General features: G+C 36.0%; 1 protein-coding gene across 2 annotated transcripts in view; it reads right to left on the minus strand.

Annotated features, from left to right (window-relative positions):
- The window catches only part of LOC106869873 (uncharacterized), a 22,451-nt gene extending 10,137 nt beyond the window's left edge, over positions 1 to 12,314 (minus strand). For both annotated transcript variants that reach the window (XM_014915795.2, XM_014915794.2), the window contains exons 1-7: positions 12,249 to 12,314; positions 9,834 to 9,896; positions 6,341 to 6,460; positions 4,754 to 4,873; positions 4,428 to 4,547; positions 823 to 945; positions 440 to 559 (exon numbers count right to left, since the gene is read on the minus strand). In XM_014915795.2, the coding sequence (XP_014771281.1) occupies positions 440 to 559; positions 823 to 945; positions 4,428 to 4,547; positions 4,754 to 4,873; positions 6,341 to 6,460; positions 9,834 to 9,896; positions 12,249 to 12,309 (727 nt within the window). In that variant the 5' untranslated portion in view covers positions 12,310 to 12,314. The remainder of the gene's footprint in view (positions 1 to 439; positions 560 to 822; positions 946 to 4,427; positions 4,548 to 4,753; positions 4,874 to 6,340; positions 6,461 to 9,833; positions 9,897 to 12,248) is intronic.
- Between the last annotated feature and the right edge of the window lie 435 nt (positions 12,315 to 12,749).

The raw sequence follows: 12,749 nt of genomic DNA on the forward strand, positions 1-12,749 counted from the left end.
ATATAAATATATATGTGAGTGCGTGTTTATATATATATATAGTTTTAGTAATGCTATAAATGATACTGAAAACTATAATGCTTGTCGAAAATTGTAAACGAAGAAAAAGACGACTATAATGTGCACAAGTTACTGTTTTACCAGTGTACTAGTTTTGACGTTTAGCCTCTGAGAAACGTTGCTGACGCAGACTTATGATCAAAGATAGCCTAAAAAGATCATCGCTTACGTTGGGGAATAAAATATCAAAAGATTTCCATCGTTTATTAAGATTGTGGAATGTGAACTGAGTGGGATTTGGCTCCTCTTTTATCTACTAGTAGCTGCTCAATGAATTTTTATGTTGATTATGAAAAAGAACAATATTTCTATTTATCAGAATTCATAAATTTCACATGAACAAATTTCATTATACAACTGATGATACATTTTAGCATACCTGTGAATTCCCTTTTCCACTTATATCCAGTAATTGATAAATTCGTACAGGTAAGGAGTACACATTCACTTTCTGCTACAGTTTCACCAGACTGGTAGCATTTGTGATTCACTCTACAGCCTGAAAAATAAATTGATAAGAACAATTTCAAATAATTGCAAAATGACGTTTAGAAAGTATAGGATTCTTTTACAACTCTTTACATCGGAAACGTTGTACAGTCCCTCGCTGATTGGAAGAGGCGACCGTCTGGAAGGGATGTTCTCGTCGCTCCTTTCTGCCAACGGGCAGCCCCACGCGACCCCGTTGCCTGATCGACTCTACACGGTCGGCGTGTCCCCGACTTTCCGGTTATTCAACTGATGGAATGAAATCTAACGTACCTGTGAATTCCCTTTTCCACTTATATCCAGTAACTGGTGAATGCGTACAGATAAATCGTTCACATGTCCTTTTTGCAGTCACAATTCTACCATTCTGGTAACATTTGTAATTCAATAAACAACCTGAAAAAAATTAAGAACAATTTTTTTTTAGAGTCACAAACTAATGTTCAGAAAGTATAGAATTCTTTTACAACGCTTCATATCGAAAACGTTGTAGAGTCGTTCAGGTCAAATTAAGTCATGCTACTCATGTTCCAGGGAAGCGTCAGCCCACTGACTGAAACAGTAAAATGCCATACAAAGGCTGATATTCATAATTATTTGTGAAAAGCTTCAAAAATATACTGAAACATTAACACGCAACTAAAGCACGCATATAACTATAATTGTTTGTCTGGCTGAAATCCTAGAATTACTCTCTCGCTCTCTCTCTCTCTCTCTCTCTCTCTCTCTCTCTTTATATATGTGTGTGTGTGTTCAAAGATACAGGTAAAGAAATAATTTTATTCTCAAAGTGATTCCTTATCTCTATCTTTCAATACAAGGCTTCTAAAGCAAACTTTGTTGACCTTCAACGTAAGTTGAATTTAACATATGTATCTATGTATTATGTATGTATGTATGCATGTATGTATGTATGTATGTATGTACGTATGTATTATGTGTGTGTGTGTGAGTGTGTGTGTGTGTGTGTGTGTGTGTGTGTGAGTGTGCATCACCCTTTTTATTCCTCTTTTACTATTTTTACCGTTCGTTATACAGCTAAATTTAGATTTAATTAATGAAATTAAATGTCCTCGTGCTGCATTGTCTAATTGCCTTTCCTCACTACACACACACACACGAAGGTGGGCTGAGAAGCCCACAGGCTAAGTATGAAGGAGGGGTGCTAAAGCTGTAATATCTTGCATTCATCATTCCCAACTACAACTATTTTTATCAATAACTGCATTGTTTCTTTCCAGCTAAACTAACATCAGACTCTTCAAAGGCTCCCAAAGAAACTAGTTGCGTCTTGTCTTGAAAATGGAGAAAAATTAACATCGTCGTGTCATCAAGTACCTGCAGGAAAAGGGTTTAGACTTCAAGGCTATTTATGCTAACATTGTTGCTATATTAGGGCATAAGGCTCCAGCTTTATTAACAATGCAAAAAAGGGCAGCTAAATTTGTGAGAAGAAAGAGTCTTTAAGATGACCCAAGTTCTGGACGTCCTACAATTGCTACCACCGAGAAAAACATTGCTCGTGTTCACCACATGTTACTGCATGACAGGTAACTGACTGTAAATCAAATAGCCAATGCTATTAGCATATCTTGTGAGAGAGTAGAGAAAATTCTTCAAAATAAACTTAGCATGACGAAATTTTCTGCGCAGTGTGTGCCACATCTTCTGACACCTGATCAAAATGTACCTGGTTGATCACATCACAAGAAAATTAGACATTGTTTCTGGCAGATACAACTGGTTGCCATCAACGATTCCTAAGCCAAGTTGAGTGTTGGCTATATCATTTTGAGCTGCAGATAGATACAATCCATGCAATGGAAACACCCTTTCTTACCTGCTCCGAGGAAAGCCATGGTCATTTTGTCTGCAAGGAAGTTGATGGCCTCGGTTTTTTGGGATGCAAAAGGCATTGTGTTTATTAACTTTCTTCAAAAGGGCCACACCATCAATGCAAAGTACTATGCCAACTTGCTGGAGCAGATATGACAGGCTACCAAAACCTTGTTTCACTAGGACAATATTCCAGCACACAACTCCTTCAATCCAATTGGTGCTGTGCATCATTATAGCTTTAAGCTGGTTGATTATTCTCTCTGTTCTTCTTACTTGTATCGCAGTGATGAAGATGTCATGTTGTTAATGACTTTTATCTGTCAAGTGTGGTAGAAGAGGATCACAAGTTTAGCCTTAGAAATATTTGTAGGCTTATCCCGCTACGTCCGTGCGTTAATATCACGTGAGTATATTTTTTGCACCCAAAATTAAGGCTGACACGATTGAGTCAACACGACTCGTGAGAGTCTGAAACAAGGCTTTCTAAATTTAATTTGTCAAGTGTTAGAGTGGACAGGAATTGTTTCTATGTAGAGCAATGGTTGAATAGTTATGGTTTGTATCTATGTATGCAGGCATCAAATTTTGTTCTCCACTAAATTCGTGTTAGAATCATACGATGAAAAGTCAAGAATGTGTTCAAAGTTTTGATTGTTAGCTGTGTAAATTCAGCACATCACTGAGTTTAGTGGTCAATGTACTTTGTTAAAGTTCAATCAGTCTTTGTTTGAATTTTTTATGAATATATTTTCTTTGTTTATCCGTGTTTGGTCTGTGGTATTGACTGAATAAAAGTAAAGTGGAAAGACTTGGAACTTGAGACATTTATCTTTTGTGTATGTTTATGTGTCCACCCAGCCTTGATTGTTTGAGATTATCACTAGACACGTTCACTCAACCGGGACAGCTTTGATATACGGCGCCAAACATATTGTTACATGGCATTAAAGAACGGGCGTAGCTGGGAACTTACAAAACTTTCTAAACCTTATCACGTGATCACCCTCGGTCAGTCAAATCGTATCCAAGACAATTTTTGAATTGCAAACAAAAGCAAGACAGTTCCAGCATAGGCTTATGACTTTCTATCTCAAGCTTTTGAAAATCAGACAAATCTGTGAAACTGGTTAAGTCTTTAAAAAATTTTAAAACTAAATCAATCCAAGAGCATTTTCAACTTGTGTGTGTGTGTGTGTGTGTGTGTGTGTGTGTGTGTGTGTGTGTGTGTGTGTGTGTGTGTGTGTGTGTGTGTGTGTGTGTGTGTGTGTGCGCGTGTACATGTATACAAGAGGGAGAGAGAGAGAGAGAGAGAATCCAATTACATATATAATGGCACTTACCAGAAGAAACTTGAAATTTTGCTCTAACTAATAATCAGGAAATTTTATTCTTGATATTGGTATTAAATATCTTTTAATATATGGTTCAACTAAGGCAGAGATCTTGCAGAATCGCTAGCATGTCCTGAGTTTAAATACCAGTTGTGTACTGGAGTCTATGTAATCGACTTATCCATCCTCCGAAATTGCTACAAAATTTAAAACCATTACATGGATCGTCGATTTTATCTATTATCTAAATGTCATCTATTTTATTGTGTTGCAGTCTCCTCAAGATTGATAGATCAATAATACACTAAATTTTTATTTCGGAGCCTGCCATACATTAACATGACAGGTGTTGGTGTAAAGGGAAAAAGTGAATACAAAAACAGTGTTTTTGGAGGAGTGAATTGTCAACCGAAACATTGCATTAAGTAGTAGTTATTTTAGCGATTCCCAAAGATGAAACCGATTCCAAATAAATCTGAACTCAGGAACGAAAAAATGACGAGCATTATAAATTCAGCAAAAGATTTTACTTTCTGTTCTTATAGATTCTGAAATGCATTGTTTTCCTCATGTTCCACTATTATATTTAGATTATAGATATTACATTCTAGATTTATTTTATCGAAACACATGGCACGCATTATATGATTCTGACACGTATTATATGATATGGATTTGGAGGAGAAAAAAAAGAACCTACAAGCCTACCAGTTGTTTGTTGCCGCATATAAAATACATGTCCTATTCGCTCACAAGTATAAACCAGGCAAGAATATGGCTGTCGTATTTTTCCCCCATCTGGATAACAAACTCCATTTACCCTACAACCTATGAATTAAAAAGAGACGTAATAAGTTTTGTTTTCTATTATCAACAATGTTCATGAAATACATGTTTGTTCTTGTAACACACTTATAAACGATAAATTATCAATTTATCTTCAATGGTGAACATATTTCTATAGCTCGGAATTCATAAATTTCACATGGGCAAATTTCATTATTCAACTGATAAAACTGAAGTTTTTAACATACCTCTTAATTCCTTTTTCCACTTATATCCAGTAACTGGCGAATACGTACAAGTAAGTCGGATACACGTCCTTAAATTTATAATTTTACCACACTCATAGCATCTGCGATTCAATCTACAGCCTGAAAAAATTAATAAGTCAGTTCCTTATAATCACAAAATATTGTTCAGAAAGTATAGAAATCTTTTTCAACTACTTGAATTGAAAATATTCAATATTCACTTAAGACTAATTAAGTTACGTATGTTTTATATTTGGATTGCGCTGGTATGTTTCAGTGCAGCGACAGCCAACTTATTGAAACGATAAACTGTGATCTTCTTCTTCTAGTCAGGTGTCGCACTATGCGATGCTGTGGTCATCACGATGTCTTGCCACCTTCTGTTCTCTGCCCCATGGACAGCTGAGAATAAAGACAACCCTGTGGCTGTGATGTCTTTTAGCCAAGAAGTGGGTAGTCTGCCTCTTTTACGTCTGCCGTATGCCCCATTGACTGTAGTGCCCTTTGCTAGAAAATCCATCATCACAACTCCGCGCTGGTCCCAAAAGATTGTGAGTATTACCTTGCCTGCTGAGGGTTGGACACGAGCCTTCTTTGCAGGTGGTGAGTTATCATCCTTCCATTACTTCAACTGGACTCTAGCTCCATGATCATAGTGCTGGGTTCATATTTCATCCTGTGTGATAAGTCTGCTGAAAAAGTCCTCCTCGTTTTCTTGGTCAAAAGAGTGTGGGAGCAATTGACTCGTACCTGCTTCTGAAAAGGTCCGAGCATCCAGAGAATCCTTCGTGCAGATAACTTCTGCATGTACAAATCGGCGTGAAGGATGTTTTCCTCCGACCCTACACTCATCTTCACCTTTTAGGCTAGTTGCCGAATAGTTATGCGGTGATCCTCCAAAATGGCGGCTTCCACTTTATGGATGGTGTCGTCACCAATAGCGGTATGTGGTCGTCTAGAAATAGAAGTTTCCACCGATGTCCAACCATATTTGAACTGGCGATGCCAGTGCTTGACTACGTCGTATGATGGTACGTTGTCACCATAGACTTCTTTCCCCTCACTGAAAGTCGCTTTTGGTGTACCACCTTTCACGTATAAGAGTCTCATCACTTATCTGCATTCAACTGCCTCCATTATAACACCTTAGTCCACTTTAGCAGCTATGAAAGACAAACGAATACTAGTGGAAAGCTGCAATTTACAATGTGACATTTAGAGACATGTATAATTATATATGTACAAGTTCAGTTTCCTGCAACAACCGGAAATTGGTCAGAGGCCCAGTTCCCTCGTGTTGACTTCACGGAACTCTACTTCACTCTCACAGATAATGTCAATGTGGAAAAATGCATTGAGATTATTTGTGAGAGTGAAGTAGAGTTCCGTGAAGTAGGGTTCTGTGTTCAAACAGATTCTGCTATGCACGGCTCTCAACATCCGCTACTAACTATGTTTAAATATGTTTAAATAACAGCGATATAACGTTTTATACTTATTTTATCGAAACATATGGAAAACAGTAAATTCTGGCACGTATTATATGATATAAATTTAGAAAAGAAAAAAAAGAATATACAAGCGTACCAGTTACTTCATGCCGCACATAAGATAGACGTCCTTTTCGTTTACAAACATAAACCATGCAAGAAAGTGCCTGTTTTATTCCTTTCCCATATGGCTGACAAACTCCATTTATCATACAGCCTATGAATTAAAAAGAAACACGATGAGTTTTGTATGTTTTCTATCAACAATGTTTATGAAATACATGTTAGTTCTTATAATACATGTTAGTTCTTGTAAAAGAACCTTATAAACGATAAATTATCAAAGAGTGAGTTGCATTTTCAGTAATAATGCGTTTCAATCGTAGTTCTAAACTAGGCAGCAAGCTGACAGGATCTTTTGCACTCGGGCAAAATGCTTAGTTCAAATTCCGTCGAGCTTTGCTTTCATCCGTTCTAGGTCGACAGTATGAGTACCAACTGAGCACTGTGGTGGATTTAATCAACTTGTCACCAACCCTGAAATTGCTGGCCTTGTGCCAAAATGTGAAACCAATATTAGTTAAAACTAGGATGCTTGAAAAATGTCACTCTATTGTGATCGCAAGGAATACTCATGTCAATTAATAAACACACCGTTTTTGTCGGATCTTTTATAATAATATCCGGTTCATTAGCCTTTATAGTTTAGTCGGTATGTACGGGGAAGTCCCAGAGAATCGACGCATTTTCTCCCTCAGTCACAGCTTCAGGATGGTGTTTATACCATTTGTCAGCAGTTTTGATTTTATAATGCCGACATATTGTCCAGTGTAAATACTGGCCGACTCTGTCATGTCTTGCTTTATATTCTACAGGTACTAAGACTCTACACTCTGAGATTAGGTGGTCTATAGTTTCAATCTCATCGTTACAGAATCGCTATTGTGGGTCAGCTCCATTTTTTATCACATTGGCTTGGTAGTTCCGGGTTAATAAGCTTTGGTCTTGAGCAGCTAATATGAAACCTTCACTCTCTGCTTTTAGCCCTGAGCTTCGTAATTATTATTATTGTTATTATTATTATTATTATTATTATTATTATTATTATTATTATTATTATTATTATTATTGTCTATGGAGAGCGGGTTTAAGGTTCTCAATAAAATTTTCCATTAGTCTTATAAATTCGCTTGAAATGTAAAGCTTTTAAAATGGGAACATTATAAATATTTTCTACAGCAAGTCTCTAAATGATTGCTTAATTCGTTCTGATGGACATATATTTCCGACTTTGTTGCCGGTGTACTCACGTGTTGCCTGTAATTCCTTTTAATTTTGGCACAAGCCCAGCAATTTTGAGGGGTTTGGGCAAGTCGATTGCATACACCTAATTATTTGACCGGTACTAATTTTTATCAACTCCAAAAAGGATGAAAGACAAAGTCAACCTGGGGCAATTCTATCCAGAACGTAAAGTGCAAGAACGAACTGTCTCTAAACCTTTCCCGATATGCTAATGATTGTAACATTTTGCTCCCCAGTGTGCGATCCGAAAATGAGTTTCATCTCTAGCCAATGTATATTTCTTCACAATTTGGACATTCGATGTAGTAGATCACATTTCTGTTTTCACAGTTCATATTTGCATTTTCTTTCGGTTTTTGTGTTGATATACCGACTGGTATATACGAGCTGACATGTACCAGAACGGTTATCATTGAATTTTGATACTGTAAACGTTTGATCGATGTTGTTTAGATCAAAATTTTCCTTTGCTACTATTGCTGCAAGTTTTGTTTTAGCTGCCTTTGTCTTTGAACAAGTGCACGATCTGTAAATAAATCTTTTAGTTTGTTTCTTTAAAAAGTTTTATCAAAATATATTCTGATATCACGGATTGTTTATCACTATAAAAGATACGATATTCTGGTCTTGCGTTCCTCTTTGTTGGGAATCTATAAAGTTTTCAATAGGTATTGGTTTTTAAAATTGGATACTATTTTCTATTAGTAGTTTTTAAGTCATTCTTCTCTGGTATCTACGTCTTCAAACATTTTCCCGATTAGACAATATGGAACAATACTTTGTGAATGTGCTACATGTCATTATTAGAAGGTACGGATGTATATGTGTCTTTATAATTTATATCCTTTTTGATGTTGATATTTTTAAATACTATTATATTGAGAAATTATTATTGTATATAGCTCATCTTCTTCGTGAATTTCAAAGTCGGATGTAGATTGTTTAGCTAGAAGTGAATTCTTCCAAACAGTAGATTTTCCCCAAATTAGAAAACAATCATCTTTTCGGTGCACTCTGTCTAAATTCTTTTTAATGTGTGCCATAGTTTTCTTCTACTTTTTGATAAGTTCTTGCCTAGACTTTCCTAATACTGAATTTGTATAAACTGCAGCGTTGTCAAAATAGTGTGTTATACACATGGCTAAGGCTGGCAGCGCTTAATATAATAGCTATAGGGAATCGAATGGAAATCACTTCTCTGTTTTTCGATCTAATGTTTAATTACCATTATTGCTAAATCACGAGGAAAATTTGTATTGTGGTTTACTACAAGAAATTTAACCATCACCGAATTTGCTCTGTTGTTTTAGATAGATGATACAGGAAAGCAATGTCATCCCGAATGAATTTCAGTTCGTGAGTGTATAGAGGTTTCAAAATTACATCAGCAAAATTGCTTAGTTGATGGGTAGATCGTACCGGACTAACTACGAGAGATCTAAATTTTGGGTAAGTTGGTTGTAGCAATTTTATGTATTCACCACCTTGTTCCTTTTTTGCGTGTTGTATTTCATTTGACATGTATTTGTTAGTTAGCCATAAATGTTGTAAGGTTTAAGTTCAAAATTCGTAATACATTCACTTTTATAAGTGGTGGTTTATGACGTTTTGAAACCAGATTACTAGGCTGCTTTATATTGTGGTGGTCTACATTTGTACATATTTCAGAGTAAATGGTTGTTCTTCAACTAATCTTCGTCGAAATACCGATAATATTCGGCATCCATTATGACAATGACAATAACACCACTCTTATCTGCTTCTTTCGTCACTTTTGTATCATCCTTTTGGAGACGTTTAAGTGTAGAATCTCTAATTTGGAAAATATTTCATCTGACACTATTTCATCTGCTTAAGCGAGAATTGGGAATATACTAGTTTAGACATGTATTTCTTCTCCTTAGCATCATGGATGATAAACACAGCGACACAGTTGAAACATATTGACCGGGTCCAACTTGTTGACAAGGTGTGTAAAAACATGGGTTGCAAATTACGACATCCGATTGTAGGACGAGTGTTTCTGCGTCGTTATCTTACTTTTCCATATCCTACGAAGAAATTCTGTTATTATATGTAAAAACAGCAAATAATAAATTTGTCAGTGTGTGCAAAGCGTCGTCAAACAGGAATTAATAATTAGAGACACATTTAACAAAGCCAGTAAGATATTTACTACTTCATGTGTTTGAGGAAAGAAACAACTGTATCTAGAAATATAACAAAAAATAGATATAAAAATGCAAAGAAATGCAATCAAAAGTAAATATATCAAATAAACTAACCCCTGTATGCGATTGAACGGATTCCGCTAGTATCTTCTTTTCTCACGCATGGTTTTGATAAACCTAAAAAGTATAAAGAGTCGAGAAAATAAATAATTGATAGTAAATGAGTTGTCAATGTGAGAAGGTAAATAGTTGGCTTTTGACGTGTTAACCCACACATCTACACGCATGCGCACACACAGACACACACACACACATTTTCTAATATGTTATTTGAAAAACTTTTCTAGAATTAGAGGTAATCAATTAAAAATTAACATGATTTATCTCTACATCTATAAAATCATTACAGTGGAGCAGTAATTATAGAACTGTATGAAGAACAACTGTATTGATATTGTAGTAAAATTGAATATTAATTCCATGCGATCTGCTGCAATACTTGTATTATATACGTGAACAGCTAATGGAAAGTTGTGGTACTTAATCTTCCGCAAAAGAATTTTTGTTGTAATGTGGTGCGGTCAGTTGAAGTGAGAAAAAGAAACGGTTGGGTAATTTACTACTCTAGAGTACACTCACAAGCACTCTTGCACATAATCTAATTATAAATTAGATTAGAGCAACCTAATTACAAATTCAAACACATATCTTAATTGAACTTATAATTAGATTTGCATCTCCCTTTTTTGACAAAATGAACTTCAATAATATCATTGACGAATAATATTCCTCCACTATTACTTCTGTTTAGCCTCTCTCTCTCTATCTATCTATCTCTCTCTTTCTCTATCTCTCTTTCTCTCTCTCTCTCTCTCCTATGATGGTATACTCGGCCTGTGGGATCCTCGCTTGACACGATGTTCCAACAGCGATGTTCTAGAAACAGGTGTTAGAGACTTTGTATACCCTTTTATTGTATAGCTAAATCAAATGTCCTTGTCAAATCTTCTCAAACCGTCTGCTTCTTTATTTCTGTTTTAATCTACATACACACATATAAACTTTGGAATTGAATGAAACTCTTTTCATGTAGCTGGATTTCGTTTCAGTATGCAGCACCAGTTCGTTCGGGTACATTTCCGTAAAGATTGAGAGGTAAAGGAATTCATTTAGTATGTGGTAAAGTTTTTATCATAGTGCTTGAATGCACTGGAAGGAACATTCTCTGAGCCAGTGGCTCTGTTGATCTGAAAGAAGAGGAGCATGATGTGTATGCATGCACAGTGTAAACCCTGGTCGAATTGAAGTAGATGAATTTAGAGAGGTCAAATGCGGAGTGTGGAGCTAGACACAAAATGGGCTGAGAAAATGAAAACTTTCTGCATAAATTTATTGCTCACAGAATCCTTATTGTTGAGAGGTGGATAAAAAGAGCATTCTGCAAAGTTGGTGAAGATTCTTTTTGCACGGGACCAGAAAGACAGGATGCAGCTTTGGAGACAGGAATGCTTGAGAGCTGTGCTATGCACGAGACGGCCCTTTGCAAACTGGATAGGGGTTCTACATTTGGATTGTACAATGGACTGTACATTTACGCTCAAAAATGATAAAAAATATATGAGGGATATGATAAGCCATTCATTTGTGATTAACGTGTCGGTGTTTTAGAGGATGGAAAGCCTAGATGCTTGAATGTATGTTTTTATTTTTGGTATCATAAGGAATTATGGAAGGCTATGATACGTGGATAGGTTATGGAAGTCCAAACCAGAGATCTGGTCCGAAAGCCTACAGCAGTATCAATTCTACGAAAAGCACACTCAAGGTCGTAAAGATCATGTTTAACCTATCTCCTTCATAAAAGAGCGGAATATCTATACTTTATAAACGGGGAACGCTAATCAGTTTATCAAATTTTTTATCACACTGCTGTGAACTTTTCAATGACTTTTCAAGCTACGAATACCTATTTCTCTTACGCCTGTTTTACTGTCATATAAAGCATTCATGTGTTGTTCAGGTTGCGTGTGAGTTGGTGTGTCATCGCGTTAATGTTTTGTTTCCATAAATACAGGTTTATTTTTTCGCTTATATTTTTATTTTTGTTTTTCTTGGTACTACAATAATCACGCAAATGAAAATATGAAAATATAAATGGGCGCAATGTAAACAAAGCAAAAAACACGACAACATAACACGCACATAGGTCTTGATCACCTATAAATATATAATACTCGGCAACAAACAGAGAGAAAAACAGTTGGAGAATAAAAGTCATAAACAGAAGTCGTTACAGTTTTGTGCCTAAACATTTCTGACAAACTGGTTAGTAAAATAGGCAACAATATTAAAGAAGTATACTACAATCAGTGCGAATGTTTTATGTAATTAGAAAAATCTCACTCACATACGTAGAATTAATGTGTTGCAACATCAAACTGGAACCAGTAGTTATACGCTGTTCACAGATGAAAGTGACAATGGATTATAGAGATTACCAATTTACATGAGATTATGGAGTTTACTTACCTTGCGAAGTTGCTGGTGTGTACGCTATACATAGGCTGATTAAGAGCAAGAAACACCTCATTTTTCTTTCCTGAAAGGAAAATTATCACAAAAGTAAATGTTATGTACACACACACACACACACACACACACACACACACACATACACACACACACACACACACACACACACACACATGCATACACATACATACATACACATGCATGTATACACACACACACACACACGCACACGCACACATATGTATATATATATATTAAAGTAATATAGTTAATGTCTGGTCATAGAGTGACCAATGGTTCCACATCCACGAAAGCTGTAGCTTCGCGGACAACTCATCGGTTTAGAGTCTGGTGAACCGTCCGCGAAGCTACAGCTTTCGTGGGTGCGGAACAATTGGCCACCTTATGACCTGACATTAACTCTTTAACATTAATACTTTACTGCTGTATACTTTAGTGTGTGCTTCTTTTCGGATATATGATACATTGACTATATAT

This window comes from Octopus bimaculoides, chromosome 2, assembly GCF_001194135.2.
Source record: "Octopus bimaculoides isolate UCB-OBI-ISO-001 chromosome 2, ASM119413v2, whole genome shotgun sequence".
In the NCBI taxonomy this organism is placed as follows: Eukaryota; Metazoa; Mollusca; class Cephalopoda; order Octopoda; family Octopodidae; genus Octopus; species Octopus bimaculoides.